This window comes from Amphiprion ocellaris, chromosome 8, assembly GCF_022539595.1.
Source record: "Amphiprion ocellaris isolate individual 3 ecotype Okinawa chromosome 8, ASM2253959v1, whole genome shotgun sequence".
Taxonomy (NCBI): Eukaryota; Metazoa; Chordata; class Actinopteri; family Pomacentridae; genus Amphiprion; species Amphiprion ocellaris.
The window spans coordinates 4,337,068-4,364,584 of NC_072773.1; the positions used below are offsets into that span (position 1 = coordinate 4,337,068).

The following is a 27,517-nucleotide window of genomic DNA, read 5'->3' on the forward strand; positions in this document are numbered from 1 at the left end:
CTTCACTGAAGTGTGACTGCATGTCCTCAAAAGAACACTCACAGTGTCTGCATTTACTGTAGGCAAAGCCAACACCCTCCTTGAACCCTGCCAGTTCATGCTGTGCCAGAGTGTCTCCACAGACAGAGACGATGGCACCATAAATAGTTTTCTGTCCATTACTAGTTTGCATTTTAACACCACTGTACAATGCATCCATATCTTCTTTGATTCTGTTCAATATTACATCAACACCACAATGACGGAGGTCTACAGATCTAGCCATGGCAAGTAACCTAATAGCAGAAAGTTTAGACCTGTATTTTGGATTTATGTTTGCTAGGGTGTAATACACCATCAACAGCTTATTTTTTGATGCAAATGATCCTAGTGGATTACAGACCTCTATTTCATCTGTGTACAGAACAATCTGCAATGCATTTGGTATCTCTGAAAATAAGGGATGCAATTTTAAAAGGGAGCCATCAGCAATGTCCTGAAAAAAACCCTCCCTGCACCTCTGTGGACCCTTTTCAATCATAGAGAATATTTTCGGGTGTGATAAAAATTGCTCTAGACTTTTGACCAATGGAATGTAATGAAAGACTTTGTCTTTAATTAAAAAGTCTTTTGAGGCTCCATGTTTCCTCTTGCGTATAGTTGGAGAAATTAGAGTTTCCTCTGCATCCAAAATGCTTAACTGCTTCTTTATAACACTGTTCTGTCGAAATGTTGTTGCAACACTCGTGAATGGGTCAACAAAACTGTTGAAGACATCCATTACTTCATTTTGAAGGAGTCCTGATGTGGTTCCTGAATGCTTCTTTAACACCTGCTCTATCTGGCTCCTGAGGTTGCTCACCAGCGATGATTGGTACTGCTGCACACCAGCAACAATATCATTCATGCCTTTCTGAAAATGACAAAAAGAACACATGATATTTGTAACAAACAGTTTTGTGTACGATCTAAACATTAGCATGGGAGAGTGACTGGAGTGAACTGGATAACAAGACATTAACCATAACTGGACCCCTGCATAACTGTAAACAAGCAAATAAAAACTCTGGTCTGTTTTGAAAAAACAACAAAAAAAGAAAAAAAAACACAAACATCTTACCTGTGATAGGCGATGTTTGGCCCGTGCATTTATCACAAAGGCAGTGGCCTGTGTTGTCAGATCCTAAAACAGTGTAAATTATATTAAGTATCCTGACATATTGTGATCTGACATTCATAGTTACATGTCAGGTACAATGTTGATCACAGAAAAAATGTCCTTATAAATAGTCCTTTGCATGTTAAATCATCTTTGCTCACTATATCTGGTATGTTTCAGCTCTAATATAACATTTAGTCTTATCATTCATGAGGTGAGGTGTCAAATCACACATTACTGTACTGTAGTTGGTATTTAACAGCTATAATATACTAGTAACAATACATCAATTTCAGTAGATTGTAACCAGCAGTTACTTACCGGTTGTACTGTGGCAGCTCTGTCTTGGTTACTGTTTATTTGCTCTTCATCTGTGTCAGCTGTACAGAACTGTTGACTGGTGATGCTGGAATCCTGAGGATGTTGATCAGGTTGAATGTTGTGCTGTGTCACACATAAAAGAAACAAATTACTTTACATTTTACTTAATTTTGATGATGCATTTCATTCCTGGTTGTATTTTCACACAAACCAAGCAGTGAATTTGCATACAAGTCAAGCTGATTTATAATCAACGTTTCTTCATACATGACGTCCTGTTTGCTTTAGGACCCTCTAATGGACAGATGACTTATTGCTTGTGCCAGCATGCGAGTAGTTGCTCTAACATCAGATCTGTTTGATCAGATGCTGCTGAAGGTTTGTTTTATTACCTGACAGGCAGAAGAAGAGCTCACCTGTAGGAGCTAACCTGTATTCAGGTTCTGAGTACAGTAGTTGACATGAATTATTCTATCTTTAATCAGTGATGTTCAGCATACAGAAGTCCTGTTGATCACTTTAAAATGTAGTGATGTTTGTGTATCTGTCAGACTATAAACCTCTAGATGTTGGAGGGCAAACATCAGGTATGTATGTAGAACGTAGTCTAATGTATTTTAGTCATGTTAATAATAAAACTGCAAACCATCCATCCTGTTCATTAAGTGTCCTCGTGAAGGTTTAATATTTTTTCAGCAATCAGTTTCTGAAAAGTTTTTGTGGATCCACTGATAGAACTGAGAATGAGATGGTTCAGTTCATCACAAGCTACAGCTGTAAATAAATCAGCGGCTCTAAACCATTAAAAAAAGATGAAAAACGATCTTACAAACCTGAATATATATACACTAACGATTTTAATATTAAAACGTGAACACGCAGGGCTGTGTTATTATTTCTGTTACATTTCGTTGTTTTTCACGGTGAAAATAACTGGAGCAGATGAACCGAGGCGGTGACGTCATCAAGTACGCTGGTGTTCTAATTGCACTTCAGCCTCGCTGCGTTCTGGTGGTCTCGCAAGTCCAGACTTGCAAGAACGACTCGCAAGTCCGTTCTCGCCAAGTATGCGAGTACGGACTTGCGTTCTGAGAATTGAGAAACGGCCCAAATAAAACTCAACGGATAAACTTCCGATCGTAAATCATCACCTTGTCTACATCAGTTTCACAATCTGGCAGAATCAATAAGTCATCTTTCAGTCAAAGGGTCCGAAAGCTAACAGGATGTCATGTATGAAAATATTTGGGGGGCTAAGTAGCAAAGTAACTCACTTGCTGCTGCAGCGGTCCTTGACTTTCCTCGTGCAGCCGTTCACCTGCTGGTCTGGTGCTTTCAACAAGATGCTGGGAGTGTCTTCTCTTTACATGGTGATAGAATGAGTTATACACCCGATATTCCTCTGTACACCCGTCAATGCCACAAAGTAACCTGAAGTCAGGGCTGCGGCTGTGCATTCGATTGACGTGGCTTAGTAAGAGTTTCAATGAAAAAGTGACGAAAATAAGGCAGACAACGCAACGCCACACCATTTTGAAGTTTTCAAAAATGAAATCCAAATCCTACAGAAAAGTAAAATCTCTTCTGCAGTCTCTGAAAGAGATGGGAAAGTTACGTGAAACGACGGGCTGTTGACCACATTACCTAGCAGCATAGGTGAGTTCTATGAATTAAGCTTTTTTTAATGTTTTTTTTATTCGTACTTATAATGTAATTTACGGAAGTAACTGCTTGCAGTACTAAAATTTTCAATATACTGTATGAATTTCAAATTATGACTCCATTAGTTCAAACATTCTCCCCTCATACAACATGTACGTCACCCCCATTTTATGACATGGTACATTCCAAACGGCAACGCGCCAGAAAGAGTCCGCGGCGGGTCAGTTACAGCGGGCTACCTGTCTACAGTTCTGCTGTCTGAAGTTTGAGCCGTTGGAAATCTTACAAACTGACTACGCCATGGATGAAACTGGAAGCGCTTTTTCGGGCATGGATCCTACAACAGTTGCAGTATTGAAAGGTAATGTTAATTTGCTTTTACATGTCTTTGCGTGGTCAGCTAATTGTGAAGTTAGCTAAGTCCTCGCATGCTAATTTGAACAAAGTGACCTTCTAGCCAAATGTGGGCTAGAAACAGTTAACAGCTACACGAAAAGCCTTGCCGTAAAAATTCTTGATGTTGTTTTATTGTCAGAAACAGTTTGAAGGAACAACTTGTAGGCAGCTGTTAACTTACTTTAACTTTAGCATGTTTTGCGTTGCATGTTAGCATGGTTGAGGACGGTTGGTGGGGGAGGGGTGCGCGCGCAGGGAGTCATGAGGCTGGGTTCAACCTCATGGTTCGACTTTAGCTAAATGTAGATACCTGTTCCTGCTTAAGCTGTGCTTCTGTGCTGCCACCACTGACTTAACCAGGTTATGACCTTATACTGTGTATTTACAGTGTGATTGTATGTGTTTTTCAGCTGCTAATATTAGCAAAGAATTGCTTCCCAGTCTCTCTAAGGAGGACTTGCGTGACCTCTTTCCTGGACCTGAGCACTTTTTCCGAAGGAGAGCGATTTGGAGGACCACTCATGGTGAAAATGAGGTGATATCAGATTTTAACGTTGTGTGGACATTAAACAATGCTGTAATTTACAATTTCAGTGAAACTGTCATGTTGTGTCTTTTTTTCCTGTTCGTTTTCCTGTTTTATTTTGTAGTGCAGTGTCTAATCTTCCTGACTTTCTCTAGTCTCCTATTTGTTCCTTGCTACCTGTTTGGTTGTAACTGCATTTAGGTCCAATCCTGCAAAACCTGATGGAAACATTTCCTTTTTGGTATTGTTCCTTCTAGTGCACTACATACAATCAGCTTTCAATTAATGAGATAAATTCTTGCGTTTTTCAGTGTGAAGAATTGGACCAGCCTCACCCAGGCATCTCCTCTGGAACTTATGATGCTGCCACAATTCCAACTACCCCAACCGCTTTGTCCACCCCTTCTTCCTCCCCTGCACCTGTCCCCTCTTCAAAGCCAGGAGACAGTGTCAGCAGAACTGTACAGCTTCAAAGTCCACAATATGTTGTATACACAGACACAGAGCTGGAGCAGTCAAGAACCACCTTTTTTGAAAAACAGCGTGCTGGAGAAGAAGGAGACTTTACACTCTCCAAAGAGCTTCGCTGTCGCATAATAAGGAACACAGTAACAAGCATGATTGCCATCAAGAGAGCTGCAGGGGATGACTTCCGATATCCGTGCAGCCGTGAGCTAACTGTGATGGCTCAGCGTCTCATTGTGTACTACCCAATGCTGCGGGACAGGTCTGCAGCCAGTGGAGCTGAGTGGGTAGGAGGATATGCTTTATTCAGGATCAGAGCTTTTATGGCTTAATTTAATTTTGATCCATGTGATTTTTACATTCCATGTTTTTGTCAGGAATCTGTGAAGAAACAGCTTTTGAAAAGGGTCCAAAATGTGACAACCCCCAAAAAGAAGCAGGGAGCAACTCCTTCAAGAAAGAGGCGACTGGCCATTAGCTTTGAGAGCAGCAGCCATGGGTCACCCACTGATGACAGCGGGTCCAATGCTTCAACTTCGATCTTGGAAAGATCATCGTCTGGATGCACTTCCCCGGAGGCTGAACAGGTGGATGGTAAGCGCACATACTGAGATTGTGTTTTTGTATTAAAACTACTACAAATATTGAAAAGGGGGAGTGCCTTTATTGTATTAATCATTAATCATCAAGATTATCTTTTCATGGTAACAGCTGTAGCTCAGTCTGGTTCTGGTGGTTCAACTGGAAAGAGCAGAGAGAGAGAGAGAGAACGCTCCTGCCGACCTAAGACTTCAGACTCGTAACTGTTACTTTACTGGAATAAGCTAAAGAAATACTGTATTTTGTTATCAATAAACATCTACTCCATGTGGAGTTGAGTTGTGAGAAAGTGTGTTGGGTTATTGCAGATGTACTGTCACATTTCTTTTTAGAAGTCATTTATATTTATACATGATTTACTTTTAGATACAAACATTGAAAGGATTGCTAATATAACCATTAATCTAAAAGTAAGTAACTTTGAATATTTGTATGTTTCTTCAAACTGCAATGGTAGAAACCAAAACAGTAATTGTAATTTCATTTCAACAATAGGTCCTGAAACTACTGACAGCCCACAGAACCAGGCCAGACACTACAAAGTTCTGCAAGAGCTATACAAATCCAGGCCCAGGCCCAACAAGAAGGATGTTGTCCAGCTGCTGGACCTTGAATACCAAGCAAGACGGGCTTACATTGACTCTGATGTTATGAAGGAGCACGACAGACCTACCAAGATTCTTCAAGCATATCCCTGCTTCAGAGAAGTGGATCATGTAAGCAAATCAAATTGTTTAAGTTGTTTTATGTTTAATATGATTATATGTATGTTAGTTTACAAATTATACATTGTTAGCCATTTTTCCATTTTTTAAAATTAAGGACAGATATTGGCCAGGTTCTTTTTTGCACAAATTGTTTCATAATTCACAAAGCAGGTTACTCTGCAATTTCTACTTACATAGTAGGTCCAGACATTTTTTGTTTTCACTAGATTTTGATTGGAATGTATATTTAAAAGGTATTTGCTATCTGTCCTTCTGTGGTAGATAATGGATGAACTGCAGCGGATCCTCAATCAAGGAAACCCCCACTTCATATCTGAACTGAAGAACCGCTGGAGGACCTTTTGTGAGAAGATCCAGTTTTATGGAGTTTTCAAAAAAGTCATGAGACCTCCACTGGCAGATAAAGGTAATTACTCACTTATCACTTGATGACTTGAAGAATCCATAGGCTGGCCACAGTGGTCAGTGCTGCTGGTGCTGCTCAGTTTCAGACATCCACCAAGTATTTGCCATTTACGTAACTTATCAACCATCCTAACCACTCCTACCATGTGCTTTTTTCATTTTCCCACCTGCAGCTTACTGCTTCTCGCAGTCTCTCCCAACTGCACTCCCTTATGTTTCTTGTCTCGTTGCTCTGTCTTTCTCTCTGTTTTTATGTTGTTTTTTGAATAACTGACTGCAGTAAATAAAATTGGACGGTTTTGTTTTTCACAGTAAAGCAAGCGGTTGCGATGATGAAGGCTTTGCCAGACATCTTCCCATCACCCACTGTTCCACCCAAGAAGTTGGGGCATGCAAGTGAGGCCATGCTTCACATCCTTGAGGTAAAAAAATTATGTATGACAGTTTTTCATGTACTTTACAGCAGGGCTATTAAACCTTGTTAAGGGGCCACATTTGTAGACATTCTGATTTTTTTTTATTGTAAATATTTACTTTTGATACATTACCACTGCATTTTGAAAACATTCATATTGCCACACTGAAAAACGAATAGGCCTACTTTAAGAAACTGGGTGAAGTGCTCAGTTTCATTTTCTTTGCAACATAAGCTGTGATACAGCCACAGAAGTAAACATATTTGAAAGAGATGTATTCTACAACACATCATATGTCATGTGGCATATAATTTGGTCAATTCTGACATCTCTTATCGACATCACGGCACTTCTTAAGTACTAAAACAAAGCAAACAACAGGAATGAGAAAAGACATTTCAAAAATTAAACAATAGCTGAACTCGTATGGGCATTTGATGCCACAAAACAAATAATAAATGTTTCCAGTATTTTGACATCAGATTGCTATTAGTGCCTTAACCCGGTGAAGCTGTTTATGAAGAATGCTGTTGCATTACTAGAGCCTGGCAGTGAACAAAGAAAAAATGTCTAACTTTACAAAGAACATATTTGGATGACCTAAATAATCAGGCAAAACAGAATCACAGCAATAGTTGCAGGCTGCGTAGTAGGCTCCCTGGCACACATCCATAAAAAGTAATAAACACTGGCTCACAACTACTTTGTTTCTTTTACACTTGTCATCTTTCTTGCCTTCTGTCACTTCCACATATTCATTTTTATTTCACTTATAGACAAAGACAAGCTTTGCTAACCTGCTACATATCCATTTATTATGCTCTCATAAAAACACGCATGCACACACACATGCACACGCATGCACGCACACACACACATTAATAAGCTTCAATTCACACTTAATTAGCCTCATATTTCTATTTGTGTTTCAGTCTGTGGAAGACCCCAACACCTTTCTGAATGCAAGACCACTCTCCAGCCCTGTGGTGATCGTCTGTGAGAGCAACTGCATTCTGGCCATCGGAACCATGCCTGTGCTGATCTTCCCAAAGGAGGACATCTCTGACAGTGCGATGTACATCATGGCATGCTACTACACCTTTCACCTCACATACCCCAAGTGCTTAGCCACACTCCTCTCTGTGCTGCAGACAGAAGTCCTCATGGATGCCATCCATGACCAAGACATGACTTCTTCATATAAAAAAGCTATGGCTGAGTGGAGGAAGTTCACTGAGTAGGTTTGTACATTGACCTCCAGTTCCAGTAAGTGTTGGATGAGCCGGTTTGTTCAGGTCTCAGCGGTCTCTGCGTTTGTTCAGGTCTCCTAATACTCTTTCACAGCACTTTCTTGTGTAGAATGTTTTTGATACAGTTTACATAGCTGTTTTCACACTGTTTATTCAGCCTTTCGATGACCAGTAAGTGTAATGTTTTACTTGCACCTTAAATATATTAAAGAGGTGAAAAGAAATTGGATTCGTATCTTCATTTAAGCAAATGACATTTACTGTTCTTGTAGTCAGGTTCACTGGTTATAAGCATGAATATGATTTATGAATTCCACAGCATTTGGCTCATTTTAATAATTTTAAGAAAATTATTCTACATAATGAGAAAAATGTTCTTAACTGTTGCCTTTCCATCAAGAAAAGTAAATTAGATTTTAGTATAACGTTGCTGGTTTCAAGAAATGTAATACCTAGTGCATATCATTATGTCAAGACAATGGCACTAGCATTTACTTAATTTCAGAATATTTTTCAACAAATTGAGAAAAGGGGTCTCATATTTTTTATTTATTCCAAGAAAAATGCACTTGTTATTAGTGAGAATATACTAATTTTAAGGTATTTCGGGGTTCATTGAGGTTAGATATTTTTACTTGTTTTGGAAAATCTTGACAAGCCAAATTTTCTTGTTCTGTTGGCAGATAATTTTGCTTAGTTTAAGTAATATATCCCTAATTTTTGTATATTTTTTTCTTGTTTTTGAAGGCCTGCTTTTTGCAGTGTGGTTGTTGATATATGTGGAGAACAGACACCCAGACACACACTACTTGGATTATAGGGAGATATCACTGGATAATTCTTTTCATACATGAGATATCAACCAATTGACAATGGAAATCTTGACAAATAAAGGAAAAAAACACAGCTAGACACCATTAGAGATACAGTAGAGTGGAGTGAACCAAACCTTTAACTAGCTGACTGAAGAAATGAAGAATTATGATGATTTATTTAATGTTCCTTTCCTTCTGCTGCACTTTTATCAGCTCATTTTAAAATTCAGCTTTTATGTTGAAAAAAAAGAAGTCAAAGTGTTTTTGCTCATGTGATGGAAACTTAATAACGCCACATACAGACCAATGAAACGATGGAAAGAAATATAGGCTTATTATTGCACTGTTGTAATCTCAGCTACAGGTGGTTGCTGTTGTTCTGTTGTTTTTAGCCCCAATTTTAGCCTTTCGCTATTTAGATTTAATCAAATTAGTGCCATGAAGTGCATGTTTGTGTTTGTCAGGTGCTTGTGGATGTACAAATAGCGAAAACTGGATTAGTTAACAGTAGACTTTCAGGCCATTTCTGAAACAAAAGACTTTCATTCACATTTGTTGGCCTTTTGTTGTGTTTTTTAAAGTTAAGTTTAAGTTTAAATTACAACAAAGATCAGGAGTGGCACCTGGATTGCCTGAGAGTTTTAAGTTGGAGGTGCAAAGACACGAATATTCAGAGTTGGATTGATTTTCTTAGAAACAGTGGATCACAGTTAAGGCTCCGTCTAAACTGATTAATCAGATAACACTTAAGACAACAGGAAGTTGCCCCTCAGCTTCAGGCCCAGCGGACGAGCTGCACCAATCTTCCATATTTGTCATGCAGATTCTAGCACACTCTTTTAAACGGGGGAGCCTTGGAGTCAGCGAAGCCTGTAATTGGCTTACAGCATCTTCAGGTCCTTGTGGGAAACGTCGGAACCATCGGCTTCTACGCCGCCGAACAGAGCGTGAAGTCTAAACACATCAGATGCTGCCTCTTCCAGAGACGCTTTCCGAGGTCGGCCCGAGGAGGAAAGAAATGAAATTGACGGGTGACGAGGTGCATTGTTCGGCTTTTGTGCCAGTTCGAGGATAATCCATGAGGTTATTGAATGTGTGCAGGGAGATGGGAGAAATCCGGAAGTCTGTCTGCTTCACAAAAGGAGCTCCATCGATGGCCAACTCTCACTTCAGGCGACACCTCCGGCTGTCTGGATCCTTCTGCCTCTTTTGTTCCCCCTCATCCTCCATCCATACACACCAGAGAGACTGAGGTTATATAATTCAGTCCCATTTCTCCCGTCTTACGTGCATTAATGACATCAACTTGTTTGCAGGAATAGAAATGAGCCAAAACAGAATAATGAAAGCAACTAACCCCCGATCCCAGGAGATGCTCTAGTGTTCCTACCTGCAAATGCTTACTTCCTGTTTCTGGGAAAAGTAGTCAACAGTGGCACACAAAGATCAGTGCAATATCCACATAAAGAGAAACAAATCAAAGAAATGGAGGTCAGTACAATACACACAGCGACAGTAGCTGTCTGATTTATTTTTCAGTGTGACATCAATGCTCCATGCCACATTAAAACCAAATCGCAGCGCAGAGGAAGCATGAGTGTGTGTTGCAGTTTAGCGTTACTCAGCGGAGAGCAGCCTGCCAACATCTACAAAGCACCGCAATGGAGCATTTTGTTTATTGAGCAGGCTTTAAAAGTCATTAATATATGCTAAATCTTATTTTCTCTTGTCTTCTGCAGGCTGAGATGTTAGTTGCATCCATGAGTGGGCTGTCAGAAGATCTTACACACCTTTTTATTAGCGTGTTTTTGCAGGAGGTGTAGTGTAATGTTTTTGGGTACAATGTGCTAAAAAGATGATAGAGTTATGGCAAATGCTATCAAACTGATGAGTCATGTTTAAACATCTGTGAAATACACTACCGTTCAAAAGTTTAGGGTCATCCAGACAATTCCATGTTTTCCATGAAAACTCACACTTTTATTCATGTGTTAACATAACTGCACAAGGGTTTTCTAATCATCAATGAGCCTTTCAACACCATTAGCTAACACAATGTAGCATTAGAACACAGGAGTGATGGTTGCTGGAAATGTTCCTCTGTACCTCTATGGAGATATTCCATTAAAAATCAGCTGTTTCCAGCTACAATAGTCATTTACCACATTAACAATGTCCAGACTGGATTTCTGATTCATTTAATGTTGTCTTCATTGACAAAAACTGTTTTTCTTTTAAAAATAAGGACATTTCTAAGTGACTCCAAAGCTTTGAACGATAGTGTAGATATAAAGCGTGTTTTGTTTTTATCATGTCATGAGGTTAGAATGACAATTAAAGTTGAGTCTGAGTCTTGGCTGTTTGAAATCGACCTGAGGATAGATTTTTTTTTTTTAATCTGAACCCCAGAACCTGCCGGCATGTTTGTGAGGCCTGTTTTCTTTTTCAGAAATACATAAAATGGCACCATTTATCAGCCAGAAACTGTAAGAACAGAAAGAATCGAGGGGTTTTTAGCTTTCTAATAGATCATGTAATGTGTTGTTCTGTTGAGGAAATTAATAACGGCTAAACCTTATGCTAGCTAATATAAATTATAGCATCTTAGCTTTGGTTATGTGACATGTTTCCAAGAGAAACAACATATGTAGGCAAGATTTACACGTGGACTTGAAATCAAATATGATACGATCGCTTTAAAGGTGTTTGAAGCTTAGTGGATACATTGATGCCCATAATCAGCTGAAATAGGGTTTTCTAATCATCAATGAGCCTTTCAACACAATTAGCTAACACAATGTAGCATTAGAACACAGGAGTGATGGTTGCTGGAAATGTTCCTCTGTACCTCTATGGAGATATTCCATTAAAGATCAGCCCTTTCCAGCTACAATACAGGAGGGTCCTCGACATACATCGGAATTCTGTTCCAACGGCACGATGTAACGCAATTTCCGCTGTAAGTCAGAACTCACATATATACATAAGTATCTGTGTCACTCACCTACGCCAACACAGTGGTAAAATCATAATCTAGGACATAAAAACACTGTACAGTAAAAATAAAAAATAAATAAAAACAGACAACAATTTCGTACCTTTCCTCCTGTGGGTGGCTTGCAAAACTGAATGTGTGAATGTAGCACAATCCAATGTGATCAGTGAATGCAAACAAAGCCGTCTTCCTCGTATTGCACCGCGTGACGACGTATTTGTTCACTCTGCTGGCCAACTAGTTCCCGCGCAAAATTTGTTTTAATGTCGCAAACACCATACGTCGGAATGATGGAACAAGACTTTATTAATAAATTTATGGGAGATGGTGACGTAACCATGAAACGCTGTAGGTCGAGGACGTCATAAACCGATGACCTACTGTACTCATTTACCACATTAACAATGTCTAGACTGTATTTCAGATTCATTTAATGTTATCATCATTGAAAAAAAACTGCTTTTCTTTCAAAAATAAGGACATTTCTAAGTGACTCCAAACTTTTGAACAGTAGTGTACATGTAACGGTAACACACACGTGCATTTCTTTGGCATGTAAAATCACTATAATCCGAGAACAGCAGGTGTTCGTTCAGGTGATTGAAAATACCTTCAACAGCGAGTCATAAATAATGAGACGGTGAACACGGCACGGGGTTGCATGCGTACTTAAAATATCATAGATTTGCATTAAATATAAATCACTCCTGTGAGAAGACTGAGCTGCTGTGAAATGTAGGACGGCTCACATCACATACACTTCCTCGCTGTTGTTTCTGGCAGCCAGGTTGAGCTGCAGGCAGCGATGACATTCTGTACGTCTTGTGGCAGTATAGAGCGGAAAAATATGTGAGATGAAACAACGAGAGCGAGAGGTTTACTCATGCAACAAGCTCCATACAGAAGGAAACATGGGGCAACCCAGACTACCTCTGATCAGTACGCCGAATCAGAGATAGAACACAGACTTTATACAACCGTGCAGAAGTGCTTTAATGTAGCAGAGGTGTGAGCGTGCACAGGATTCATTATCAATCGTGCTGCACGATTCTCGGTATTTCTTTCTGAGGGAGTGTGATGTCTTACTGGTGAACCTCCAGCTGGGAAGGTGTGGAGAGAGAAAAAAAATCAGCTCTAATGAGGATCGTGATGCAAGATGTCATGTAGGACTCTGGCTTGTTTTCCTTCCTGTGCTAACAGACAACAAAACATGAGGGAGGATGATAAAGGAGACAGGAGATGTGTCTTTCCTCAGCTGTGCTCCAAGATCATTCCGGTTTATGACATTATTGTCACTTCATAGTTGCATTCCAAGCAGTAAGAATCGCGCTAATTGCTAATATGTGCAACTGTTGTTGGTTTGCAGCTCAGACGAACCTATTTATCAGAGAAAATGAAGGTAAACAGTTGAATTGTCGCACAATTTGTTGTTAAACTTTTTATACCGATGATGCATCTACACAGAAAGTGTTTCATCTATCTCAGACAGAACAATAGGCTTCTACAGTGTCGAAAAATATCTTTTCATCCCCTTTAGAAGTTTTCCCATTTTATTGCTTTCCAACATTTAATCAGGGTCATTTTAATTGTGCTTTTTTTGACAGGAATTTACCCAAAAAAAAAGACTCTTTCAGGTGGAAGTGAAAACAGATTTCTAAAAAGTAATGTCAACTGATTTAAAATGTAAATTAAGTGCATTATTAGTATTCACCCCTTTTAAAGCAACTCACCTAATTCAAAACAGGTGCAAAACTGAGTGACCGAGCATGAAAGAGACCAGTGAGGGAGGCCACCAAGACAGCTATGACTCCTCTGAAGGAGCTACAAGAATCAGACCAGTGAGGGAGGCCACCAAGACAGCTATGACTCCTCTGAAGGAGCTACAAGAATCAGACCAGTGAGGGAGGCCACCAAGACACCTATGACTCCTCTGAAGGAGCTACAAGAATCAGACCAGTGAGGGAGGCCACCAAGACACCTATGATTCCTCAAACCCAAAGATGATGTCGTTAAATGTCACATTTTAGCCACAAAACAAAGACCTTCATCATCACAGACTCCAGAGAATAGTCACATTTAAGATGAAAAACAAAAACTCAAACAGATTATTTAACTATAAAAATATCTGGCAAGTCATGAGTTATTAATTTCTTTGAACTGTTGCTGTTGTTTTTCTCTAACGCTGACATTCATGACAGGACAGTGCAGTGGTTTCTGTAAAACTAAACTGTAATAATACTTTTCTTTGTTTTTTTCAGGAGACGCGTCCTGATCAGGCTGCAGCTCAAGTCAGTTCACTACTCACTGAAATAACCTTAATTATAGTGGAAGGATGCTAATTGGCTTAACAGGCAGCTTTAATTACTTTCAATTTGAAGAGTGAAAAGGTCAGTGATCAAAGTCAGTGTTGTTTCAGAAATGGAGAGATTGGTCCACCCCCTCTAATAAGTACAGATAATTACAGATACAGGCCGAACACTGATGACAGTTTTCAGGATTTTTCACATTTTGATTCGTCCATGGAAGTGTTGAGATTATTATTTTTTTCAGTCAAGGAACACAGCGGAGTTATGTGACATTCAGCGTTGATTTGTCTTTCTGTTAGCAACATTGCTCAAAAACAGACTAATGGATTTGGATGAAATTTTCAGGGAAGGTCAGAAATGACACAAGGACCAAGTGATTAGATTTTGGCAGTGATGCAGCTTATAGTCTGGATCCATGGATTTGTTAAAGGTTTCTGTATCATTGCAAGATAGCAGCACGGCATCACTGTAACTATGACAACAAATGAACACTACATCAGCTGCCTGCTGACGATCACATGATTGTGATCCTACTACAAATCCACCACTGAGGACTTATCGAGACTTTTCTGTCAGAAATGATGCAGGAAACAACTGATTAAATTGTGGGGGTGTTTCTGAGTCCCATCAATTCCCGCCTGCTACATATTTAGGTAACGCGATCCGGTATCCGTACGTAACATACACATGCAGAACACACACCTTTGCTCAGAGCAAGGTCATTTTGTTTGTTGGTACATCTATATTAAATGGCCATGTTCTATGTTACTGTGATTTCTGATCATCAATAACTAATATACAAATGCTGCTTTTCTGACAATGCCATATGGGGGAATGAGCAGCCTTGGAGGAGTACTGCACTCTGAGTGCATTTCTAGTTAAACTATATTATTATTCTGCTGCTTATCTGCTGCTAATTGATACTTCTGCTGCAGTATCTTTTGATTTTATCTCAGAATAATTTCAGATAATCTGTTTAAACCATCCAGCTGCTGATGTTCCTATCAGAACTGATGCCTGAAACTGATAAACCTGAGATGCGTTTTAACTTTTACCAGACCAAGAGCAGGCAGCCGAAGATATCATCTGTTGCTTGTGGGGTATAAACCAGAATAGTTTTGTGCTTTTTGTCATTCCATTTGACTGCAAATGAACCGCTTGTACAAAACTGTGAAGTACATCTAGCCATGGAGCTAATTTATCCGGTTCCATCGCTGTTAACGGTGTTCCTTACCACTTCCACTCACAGAACTCTGACGATTATAACATGGATTGAACATTTTCAAGTGCAGAGGTCAGCGAGGAGGTGTTTTATTAGGCAGAATGACATTTTGGATCCTGTAACAGCCGAAAGAACAAACGATAAAGGTTGTGCCCTTTCACAAGGCACTAAATGCTAGAAACAGTCTCTCATTTACAGTTTGGCTAAATCAAAGGTTAAACAATACACAATATGGCTGCTGCCTCAAGTTAATTAAGAAATTATTCTAACTTTCTGCTGCTTAATCTTCCATGCCACAAAATCTGTGTTTTTTTTAGTGCAGCGCTTGATACAGAAATCAATAAAAAACCCAATAAAGAAGCAAGATAAAGTCATTGCCTTCTCAGTAGAAACCTGCTCTTGTATCGTTCTGGATCACAACCCAACAGACCTTTTTTTTCTTTTAGAGCAGCGAGAGAAAAGGTGTGAAAGCGAGGAAAGAGAGAAAGTGTGCTCAGCTCTTTGTCAGCTTCTGCTATTGAGTTATCCATCAGGATAATATCTGCAGGTCGACACGACGCCTGAGCGGTTTTATCTCCGCTGTCTTTTACCTTCACGTATGACCTGCCTCCCTCCTGATCCAAACGGCTTCTTCTTCTTCTTCTCCGACTCTGAAGGATTCTCTGCTTCACTTTCTGCTCAGAAACGCTGCAGGTGTTTAATTCAATAATATATAACATTCATTTTGGACACAATCTTTCAACTTTAATCATAATATGTGATGAACTTTACAGAGAAAATGCTGTCAAGGTAAAGTTTAAAAGGAATAATTCTATTTATTCTGTGAGCCAGAACTAAATCTGTTGACCTTCAGCTTTGCCAAAGATCAACGTAATTCTGTTTCATAACCCTGCTTCAGTGTGCCACAGTGATTTCAGATTTATTTAACATGAGGATGATCAGGAGATGCAGACAAACGAGAAAGAAAGTGAAAGAAAAAGAGAAAAGCCGACTGATGGTACAGAAAATACAAATATGAGACTAGTGAGGGAGACCACTAAGACCTCTGTGACTGCTCTGAAGGAATTACAAGATAAAAACTAGTGCGGGAGGCCACCAAGACAGCTATGAATCCTCAAACTCCAAGATGACGTCGTTAAATATCACAAACCAAAGATGTTCACCATCACAGACACCAGAGAAAATTAAAAGAAGAAAAATCAGAAGAAACTCATCCCAAGGATGGTGCCTAACGTAATTTACGTTGCATTTTGGTTAAAACCTGTTGCCTCGACTCCTCCACTCGAATTTCCGATGGGAAGATGCAAGAAGAGGAAAGAAATTAAGGATATGCAATTAGTGAAATAAAGTCCTGGAAAGCAGTTTTCTGTGGCGCCTCCTGGTGGTGAGGATGGATGACTCTGTCTTCTTTGTGTGTCCATGGAGCTGGAGATGTGATGTGTTTCCGACAATACAGCAAAGTCTCAGTGTCAGAAAGTAGTGGTGATACTTTGGGCAGTTTCTTGACAGGTGACATAAAAATCAGTATCCGACACCGACTCACAGGTGTACAGGCGGTTATTATGGGATGCCAGAATTCCCTTCTGAGCCTCTTTCAGTCTTTTTGTGCCAAACTGAGTGAAGTATCGGTGACAGGAGCTGCCCACCACCTCAGAAATCTCTCTCCAACCCTTCTATTTCCTCTCGACAGCCGGGGTGGGCCGCTTTATTATTGGATTTAAGTAGCAGGCAATCATCCTCCGCTGTGAAATCAGTTTTATGTTCCATTTCATTATCATATTTCACCTCGGTGAGGCAGGTTGGCGGTGGTAGAAGTGACGGTTTACTGGATATGCAAGGACACTCAAGGAGGAGGACTTTTTTTCCTGGAAACAAGCCCTGCGTCGGACTCTATAAATAATTGCACAGTTCACAAAGTAGTGTTTTATTCCTGTGTCCTTGTTGATATGCAATCAGAGCAGATTCTGTTGCTGTTGAAGGTTACTGGATGATGTACGTGTTTGCAATCAGTCATCTCCACCCAAAATGACTTTAATCTTTCAGAGATCGAGTTTCCCGATGATTTGTCTGTTGTATTTTGTCCTTGTGAATCACTTTGTGTCTTGGCTTCTGAAAACCGCTCTATAAATATATATTTTATTAATTATTATTAGTTTCAGAGTCTTGCCAAAGTTGTTTCAACCTGTGCAGACGGTTTGTCCTGACTTTAACCCGGAATCGATTGTCCAGAAAAGGTTTTTAGAATCTATGCTATGTTCAGAAGTTTGGGGTCGCCCAGACAGTTTCATGGTTTCCATGAAAACTTACAGCAGAAGGAAAAAACTGTAAAAATATATATATCAAAATTCTTAATTTCTTCAGTCTACTAGTTAAAGCTTTGGTTTACCCCACTCTTACTGTACTTTTAGTAGTGTCTAACTGGTTTTTTGCTTTATTTGACAAGATTTTCAGTGAAAATTGGTTGATATTTCATCTATGAAAATAATTATCCAGTGATGTTTCACTATAATTCAAGGAGTGTGTGTCTGGGCGTCTGTTCTGTACATATATTCACAACCATACATCAGGCCTACTTCAAACCTGGTAGGTTTACAACTGGAGATCAGAAGAAGCGTAGTGTCGAGTTTGAAGCATATTAGATAAATAATGTTGCTTTTAGGTGTCTTTTTTTGGGGATTCAGATTGAGCCCCTGGTACACACTATCGTTCAAACGTTTTGGGTCACTCATGCAATTTCATGTTTTCCATGAAAACTCACACTTTTATCCATGTGCTAACATAACTGCACAAGGGTTTTATAATCATCAATGAGCCTTTCAACACCATTAGCTAACACAATGTAGCATTAGAACACACTTAAAAATGTCTTTATTTTTGAAAGAAAAGCATTTTTTCAATGAAGATAATCAGAATTCCAGTGTAGACATTGTTAATGTGGTAAATGACTATTCTAGCTGGAAACAGCTGATTTTTAATGGAATATCTCCATAGAGGTACAGAGGAACATTTCCAGCAACCATCACTCCTGTGTTCTAATGCTACATTGTGTTAGCTAATGGTGTTAAAAGGCTAACTGATGATTAGAAAACCCTTGTGCAGTTATGTTAGCACATGGATAAAAGTGTGAGTTTTCATGGAAAACATGGAATTGTCTGGGAGACCCCAAACTTTGGAACAGTGGTGTATGTCAACAACTATACATCTCATCTGCTTCATGCTGTTTTTCTATTAAACAAAGATCTTGTTTGAACAGAATGTCATGAAATCGGGAATGATCAATGAACATACTTTAATACAGCCATGGAATACACTTTGCATTTTGTAATTTTGGGGTTTTGTAGCACATGGTGTGGGGGTTTAATGGTTGTATAGTTGATTGAATTTGACAAGTCTTGGGAAAAACTTTGCTCCACTGATAATTTTCTCAAAAATGCCAAGTTTTCATGGTTTCCAGTAATTCTCAATAGTCCTCACATTATTGACAGACTTAGTCAGGATTATTGCAGTTCAGTCAATGGCAATATCAGGTGTGAACTGGACTTAGTGGATCATCCACTATCGTGTTTGAAGTGCTGATAGTTATTTAAAATCCAGATCAGATGTTCTAACACTGGTTCAGACGATGTGTGGATCACCGTTTTTCAACCAATTGTTTTAATTCAGTCACCATGTTTCATTCAATGTAACGCAGTAGAAATAACATAGTACTAGGCTCTGTGCATTTCATTTCTACTTTCTGATGCAAAATGAGTGCAGGAGTGAAAAATGACTCGCATAGACGCAACACTCAGCCATTAATAACTCCAATCCCACTTTTACATGTCACACAAAATCAACCCTTTCGATTGCGATTAAACTTAAATAAAATCAAATCCAAACAGCTGTGACTCCCTAAACGCTGTGGAGAATCGACGGTCCGGTGCTCTAACGAACCTCCAGCTCTCTCCGCTGTGTTTTAATGCAGCCGGATTCACCACATAGTCGCTGTCATTTACATACGTTGCTCTTTCTGTGGTCAGACGGCAGAACGTCGTGGAGGGATTTAATTGTGGCTCAAATGTCAGATTTCCAAGTTGGAAGTCGGCCTCACCCTGCATTAAGTCATTTCCTGCTCCCTGTGGGCTCATATGCTGTCTATTTTTAAAATCATGGTATAGTGTGGCTCATTTAAGTGTTTTTTGGTTGTATTTTGTGTGTGTGTTTGGTACGACTACAGGGCTAATACGATATAGGAATACATTTTTTCTGCGTGGTAACTATAGCAGTATGTCCTCATATTTCTGGAACTTTTGCCACTATGTTAATCAAGTTTCATCTTTGACTAAATGCCTGAAACCTGTCTAGCGCATTATTCCTACTTTTCTCAGGCAAGAATCTTTGTATGTGTGTTTCTGTTCTTCACATATCTCGACAACCACACATCCCATTTGCTTGAAACCTGGTGAGCATATTTCAGTGGAACCAACAAAGTGCAGTGTTAAATTTGAAGTGATTTGGGTGAGTGGTTCTCAGGAAATATTAAAAGATTGATGAGCATTAGACGGCAGTCATGCAGCCATGCATCTTATAAATAGATAAGGAATCTCTATGTGTGAGTTTGAGGTCATTTGGATAAGTGGTTCTCAAGAAATCTAAAATGATTGATGTACATTACATGGTAGTCATGCAGCCATGCATCTGATAGAAAAATCTGAGAATTGAAGTATGTGTGTGTGTCTGTTCTTCACATATCTCAATAACTATAAGTCACATCTGCTTCAAATTTGGCAGGTGTATTGAGAGGGAATCTAAGAAGTGCAGTGTTTCATTTGAAGTCATTTAGATAATAAGGTCTTTGGAAATATAAAAAAAGTTAGATTACATGGCGGTCGTGTCTACTTAAGTGCTGGAGCTTCTTGGTGACAAAATGATGTCTTTATTACAAGAACTTTGCATCATGAGGATGGCTAATTAAAGCATCGAGAACTAAAATATCTCAGCCGTTACTATCTACAGCTCCGTAAACACTGCAAACTGGACTGTCTGCTGCATGAGAACTTGAAGAGAATGACAAAAAACACCGTCTTGTTTACTTTGTGGCCCCAGCAAAGCACTGTGCATTCAGATGATTATCAACATGTGGAACGTGCTCCGTTAGTAGCATCACTAAAGAGTCATTTTCTCAGTGTTTATTCATTACCGTCATGTGCAAAGTCATTTCTGCACCGCTGCTGTTATTTTAATGTGACATTCTGCCTTTTTGTTTTTTCTGTTTGCTTTAACGGAAGAACATGACTACAAAAATGACTTAAACTGACATTACACACTGTTGTCATAGTCATAAAAACATTTCCATTATATTACTTCTTCCACAGTGAACCCATGTCATAAAACGTTTAAGTTTTAAGTTGAGTACTTTAGTGAAAATATAGATTTTCCAGTTTAGGAGAGTTGCTTTGACATTCAGTGGTTAAGATAATCTGTGTGTTCTTCTGATTAGATGACAGAATGAAATGCTAAAATATGAAATAGATGTTTTTGTTAGATTTTTTGTAACTTGTATTAATGGAGTGATAAAAAAAATTATTTTCAGAATTATTCGGAAGTGATCCTATGCTAAGTGTCTCCTTCAGCTTATATTTAACAAGGCATCATCTAATTTACGTTTTGATGTAAATATTTCAACCAAGCCGACCGATCTGCCCCTTCCAAACAGGTATGTTTTAAACCAGCGCTGTACTCTTAATGTGAAATACAAAAAGACTATTTACAAGCTGTTTCTGGACAGGAGGGAGTGACTTTGAATCTCCTGGAGGCAACGAATCAAACAGTATATTGGATTTCTTCAGGTTCTCGCAGAGTTTGAGGACTCAGTAACCTTGCAGCATTCCATTTTAAAGAGCATGCACTGTTTGTCCTGTTGTTTCTGGCTGAGACGTCTCCTCCCGACATCTTCTGTTGCTGACAAATGACTCAGACCTCCCCTGAGCAAACCGAGCGAGTTGCTGATGCATTCTTAACGGCACGTCGTCCTCCGCTAATGGCCTATTGTCGAGAAACACATCACCATAATGGAGAATAATTTGTTATCTACCGACTCCTACCTGAAACAGGACCTTTGTGTGTGTATACGTGTGTGTGTTTCTGACTTTGTGTACTTGCAGGCATACTGTAATTTAATTATCAGAGCTGAATGCAGTGTGTGGGGTGAGAAACCTAAAGGCGTGGCAGTGTAACTACACACCGAGGCATAAACACATCAGGAAAAACAGCAGCTGCCTCATGTACGACCTGCCCTGCTTCGGGGGAGGACTACATTTCCTGTTAGCTTCACTCCGTGCAGCAGAAACGTCATGTGCACCTCGCTGGCTGTCAAACCGTTTATCATTTTAATAAGGCACAGATTGTTCTGGGGCTCCTCAGTTGCTTTGGTTTTTAGTGTACTGTCTTCTCCAGGGTTGGAGTTAAATGATTGTAAGACAGCAAGTCCTCGTGAAAGCGATGTTAACAGTATCGCAGATTACCAATTTTTATGGAAATGCATGTAAAGTCTTTGTTTTTCGTCTCTAAGGGCTGCTGACGTAGAAGTTCTGTGTACATGCTGCAACTTAAAATGGCTGAATGTGAAGTTAATGCTAAGAAAAACAGCCTATCTGAGCTACTGGAGAGATTCAGGTGGTGATAAAGTGCACATTGAGACAAACATATGTACTGGTTTGAGGGTACTTTAAAAAAGCTCTCAGCCTCACCAAAAATGTCACAGAAGAAAGATTGTTCTAGCATTAATTTAACTTTAATGCACTTGGTTTGCTGATTTTCAAGCTTCGCTATCTGTTTGGGGAAGAAGGTCACATCTTGATTCTCATCTGGATACTCCTCAACAACATACACAACCTTTTCATCAAATGGCAAACAAATAGAAGTCAGACAGTGCAGCTCGAGTGACTAAAGCTAATGAAGCAACAGTTCAAAGCCACATTTGGCTGCTTCTGCAACTTGATGCTGTGTGGAAGCTTTTTTCTTCTCTTTTCTTTTCAAACATTTGACTTTTTATGGACACTGATATAAGGCTTTGTAGTTCACAGTTACACGCCAGAATGGAAGTTGCACCCCTTGTTTCCTGGTGAATCCGAGGACTTTTTGAAGTGCCCTCGTATATGTGGACATCAGTAGGTATCCAGTTTCAAAATAATCTTCAAATGTCAAATTTGAGGAAAAGGAAATAGAGGAAAAAGATATCAGTGTTGGTCAGTTGAAGCTGCGGTAGGCGACCCAGCAAGCAGTGAATGTTGGCTAACATTACCTACAAGTTCTATCCTTCTTTCCATCCATCTGTTATCTATACACCGCTTAATCTTCATTAAGGTTATGGACAATTTAGAGTTACCAATTAACTTTTGGACTGTGAGAGGAAGTCAGAGTACCTGGAGAAACCCATGCATGCACAGGACGAACATGCAAACTCCATGCAGAATGATCCTGGGAAGGCCGGGATGCGAATTGGGGATCTTCTCGCTGCAAGACGAAAGTGCTATCCACCAACCACCAAGCCACTGTGCAGCCCCCTACAAGTTCTAATGATCTTTAAAAGAAAACATTATATTCTCATGTTCAATGCACACTAGTTCCTCATTCTCACACCAGTAGAAGGTATTTGCTTACCATTCAGAGCAACTTTAGGTTCAGTCTCACTGGAGATTGAACCGCCAACTTCTGCCACCTGAGCCATGACTGCTCAATAGAAATGAATATAGGGTTCGATGAAGCACATTCATTCACATTAAATAAAGAAAGTCAAACCTGAAGGTGCATGGAGAGTAACCAGGGTGATGCTGCCTTACCAAGCTGAGGCTGAGGTTCTAATTGGTCATTGTGGACTAGGGGTGTGCACACTCCCAATGTTGAGTCCTTCAGCAGGTCACTAGAATGGCACCGTTGGGTAGTTTTGGAGGTTTTTTGACCATGTACGGTGGTAAAGATGGTAAAGAGAGGCCTAGATTGCTAAGAGGTTCCACTATCAGGGGCTATGATTGGTTGTTCATGAGCCAAGAGCTTTGGTCATGCAACTGAACTGTGTTTTTTGTTATATAATGTCACAGCACTTTGAATCTAATGTGTTCAAATGAAACTATAAAACATTCTCTTGAGCAATTTTCTCATTCAACAGTATGAAGAGTGTGCTGCTGGTACATGTCGCTACTTATTTAATACCCAAGGTGCTGTTATATGTCTCTTTTTTGTTGCATTTTCAGTATTATCAAGTAATTTTGGAGCGAAAAGCTGTACAGGAAACCAGTTTTCTTCTACATTTCTCCTCATTTTAAATTCCTCTTGGTCAAGCAGTTGAATATATAGAATCCCTAAAGGCCTCTCGGGTCTCCCAGCAAAGATCTTGTGGAGTCTAATGGTACATTTTAACCAACTCCACAGAGGAATGTCGTTTTCAAGCCTCCCATTAATTTCCTATGTAATATATGCATTGCTGGAGCTGGATGGTGAGTTTTCAGTTGGCGGCACTTTACGTTGACAGCTTTGCATTTGCATGAAGTGAAGGTCCAGTCTAATTAATGCAAATTGTGGGGGATAGGAAATGGCTAATGACTTTGAACTCTGGCGAACAGACATTTCAAACTGTAAAAGCTGCCGTCAGCATGCGGAGGTTTGATCAGGAACAACTTTATTTATGTTTGTCTGACGCCGGGTACATTTCCAATCAATCTCAGGCTCAAAGAGCTGCTGGATCTCCAGCCCGGCTGCTGCTCTGCGACTCATTTCTGGCCGCTCGCTGAGCTTCGCTGTGTGCTGTAGAAGAGCTCCCATGGCTTGCGTGAATCCCAGCCATCTGTCTGGTTCCGCTCGGCTGTGCTCGCGGAGCCGTGTTGCTTCGGCGAAATCCTCGGTGGAACATTAGCTAACAATCCCATCAAAACTCGCATTACCGACGAGCTTACCGGGGATTACACAGCAGTGAGAGTAGCAGAGGAGCCGGCAACACTGTCAGAAATAACACCCTGCAGAGACCATTCACAAGGAAACCCAGAGAAGAAGTTTATTCTGTTGTTTTATTGAGTGTGTCTTTTATTTTCAGAGAGATCAGCCAGGTTTTTGATTGTCTTTAGCATAGGAGGACCAGAAAGCAACCCCCAGCTCCATGCTAACCACAGCTGTCTGTTTACTTCAGAGTATAAAACATTATTTTCTGGACATTTCAGAAGCTGAAACTGAGAGAAAGAAGGAAATCTCTACAAGAACATTTTCTTAAAAGCACATTCAAGATCGTATCTGCCTTCATTATTTAGGAAAACAGAATGAAAATGATTGCAGCAGATTCTTACATTGGTATTTCTCAGAGGCGACGCAAAGGGGATGAGAGGCAGCAAAGATCTGAAGATTTTTTCATCAAACATAAGAATATCTGAGAGAAGACTCTGGTTGAGGAAGAGCAGCAGTTACATGACTATTGTCCACAGTGAGATTCACTTCAGAATTGTGTTTCTGTTGTAATTTAGAGACGATGAATCATATTTCTGGTCCTCGTTTCAAAACCAAAAACAGAATAGCTGACTTAGGTGTCAGGAAAAACAATGGAAAGATAGATAAGCCTGCAAATTCTTTAGAAATATGTCAAAAAAGATGTTTTTAGTGTGATTCTTGGACTAAAGGAATTAGCAACAATTTAAATTGCAGTGCTCTTCAAATTTTTCACAGTTTTAAAGTATTTTTAATGCTATTTCTTGTTTTTTTTGTTGTTTAAAATTAAGATAATTTCAGATAGAAATAACAGAAAAATTTAATTAATCCCCAAGGAAATGTTGCTTTTTCAGTTATTGGTGCAGCAGTTTCTACTACGACTGTGGAGGATTCAGTAGTGCTGCTAACAAGCGACATTAACCTCCTCCATTTTGGGACTTTTGCAGCTTTTTCTACCATGAAAACTCAGTTACGCTCAAGGAGATTTACTCAGTGGCATGATTTTGTCTGTCAGTGTCAATCTAAGCGGAACTTGCTTCGTCAATTCACTTGCATATGAACTTTTAAAGCACTAATACATTCAATTTCATGCACTCTGCAGCAACATTTGCAGGAATGGCATCGTGCTAACTCAAGATAACCCACAGATTTTACTGTAATTCAGAGAGTAGAAAACAGTTTTTGTGTTTCTGCGGTTTCCAACAAGGTGCCCTAAATATTCACAGGATTTAGGCTTTGATCCCCTGAGAGCTCTGAAAACTCTGGCACCCAGCGGCGATTCTGAGCAACCACTGGGGAAATTACAATCCCAGGGTGGCAAAACTGGAAAACAGATGCTGTCGAATGGAAATAAGTTGACAAACTATGTCAAAGAAGTTTAAGTTTCTGGTTTCTTACAGCAAAAAGTGATGTTGTGATAAATGAGTTTGGCTGTAATGGGAGTTGAATTGGATTAAATGTGCTTTTGGTTTGATTTTCTTAGTTTCATGGTCTTATTCAGTGGTCAAGTGGTTGTTTGACCTGATATTAGTGTCCTTATTATAACAATACACCTTCTTTCTCTCTGTTTTTGATTAAAAATAGGCTTTTCTCAGACTGTGACTGCAGAAATTCTTGGTTGTTTGACGCATTCTATCTCCTGCAGTAAAGAGATCTGGACTTGTTTTCAGTCATCATTAATTCATTGATACAGAGGCAGCAAAACACAACATCCAGCAAAACACTTTCAGGGCCGACTAACTCCGAGAGACTCCGAGGCAGAACTTCAAGTTAAAAATGAAGGATTAAATTATAATGAGTGCTTCATTTGAATACAGTATTTTTTTGAATTACTTCTTTCACTGATCAGGATTTCTGTGAGGATTTTTAGTTTCAGTCTCGTGAGTATTACAGCACTGCTTCCCCATTGGCCAGTTGCTTTTGGACAGACAGGTAAATGGAGTAAAAGTGCAAAAGGCAGCAAAATTCAAGGGTCTCTTGGAATAAAACTCAATTTTTACCGTGTTTTCTGTACTTTACAAACCTACTGCTATTCCTCAATGACTACAGAGCCTCAGAGATTTAGAGTTTAGTCAGGATTTTGTCCAGTTTCTAAGTAGAAATCATTCACAATGAGCAGCTTCCTCTGAGTCCACCAGAGCTGCTAACTCTAAAATGTCTAAACTATGAGCAGAACTCACCAAATGTTCTGCAGGAAAGAACACAAGAGTCTTCATGCACTCCTAGCATCTGAGGAACTGAAGGCCCAGTGGATTACTGTTATTACTCTGCCAAAGAACGCGACAGAGTTGTGTGACGATCGGCAATGGTTTGTCTGTCTGTCTGTCTGTCTGTCTGTTAGCAACGTTACTCAAAAACAGACTAACGGATTTGGTCTTTAGTGTTAGCAATCAATTTCCTAACAGACAGAGGGACTAATAATAGGGTTCCGTCAGACCAAACTCTGTTGTACTGAAGCTGCTGATCATATTGCACCAACGTCCCTAAATATTTCCACAGTAAGGATTCCTTTAAACAGAACTTTGTTCTTCAGCTTGCAAAAGTGTGTGAAGCAGCTTTTTACACTGAGTAAGTTTACTCACTGTTTAATTTTGCTATTGCTTTTTTACACTTTGCAAAGTTGTCCCCCGGGCCGGATTGGACCCTCGGGCAGGCTGGTGTTGGCTCGCGTGCCGTATGTTTGACATCCCTGACCTAAACCCAACATACTTTTACTCTGAGAAGAAGGATCTCTCATTATTTTTGCTCAGACTACATGCAGTGCTGAGGACTGTCAACAAGCAGGAACATGAGTTTGTTGTAACACCTTACAAACGAACATGTCAGCCGGTGTGCAGTTGTGTTCACGCGTCTCCATCCAGTTCGTTGTGTTGCAGCAGAACATGGAAGCCTCTCGGTTAATCCTCCGAGACGTTGTTTGTTTGGCAGTCGGAGGAGATGTGTCATCGCCGCCTGTTTGTTGACATGACACACGTGTCGACGGCTAATGATGTTGCTTTGTTGTCGAGTTTGAAGCGAATGAAGCGACGCCTGTCATCAGCGACACAAATAGTGATGGGAGGAATCAGAGAGGAAGGCGATTATGAGAGTCAAGAGGAGGAAGATGAAAACAGCTGATGGACAGTGAGCGGACGCAGGAAACTGTCCTGCAGCATTTTACATGCATCACAAACTGTCACTTTACATTAATGCCAGCTGCGCTGTGTTTGACAGACATGCAGCTGAAGCATCATCATCACACACATTCATGCATTTTTATGTCTCTTTCTCCTCTCTCATGCACACAGTACTCAACTCTTTAATGGTACTAGCATGTAGCATCT

The 27,517-nt window shown here is 39.8% G+C and overlaps 2 protein-coding genes and 1 long non-coding RNA gene across 3 annotated transcripts in view; 2 read left to right on the forward strand and 1 right to left on the reverse strand.

The window, feature by feature from the left end:
- LOC111579966 (kelch domain-containing protein 8B) overlaps positions 1-27,517 on the forward strand; it is a 269,839-nt gene that overhangs the window by 138,421 nt on the left and 103,901 nt on the right. The gene's annotated exons all lie outside the window — the stretch shown is intronic.
- Positions 697-1,582, reverse strand: LOC129349424 (uncharacterized). Its single transcript, XR_008602425.1, has 3 exons — positions 1,460-1,582; positions 1,100-1,162; positions 697-892 (listed from the first exon to the last, which is right to left on the reverse strand). It is a non-coding gene; the product is annotated as an uncharacterized LOC129349424 (long non-coding RNA).
- Positions 5,705-8,096, forward strand: LOC129349423 (uncharacterized). The gene is made up of 4 exons (XM_055012606.1): positions 5,705-5,824; positions 6,098-6,242; positions 6,554-6,663; positions 7,590-8,096. The coding sequence occupies exons 1-4, from the start codon at positions 5,759-5,761 to the stop codon at positions 7,896-7,898; spliced, it is 630 nt and encodes a 209-aa protein (XP_054868581.1). The 5' UTR covers positions 5,705-5,758; the 3' UTR covers positions 7,899-8,096.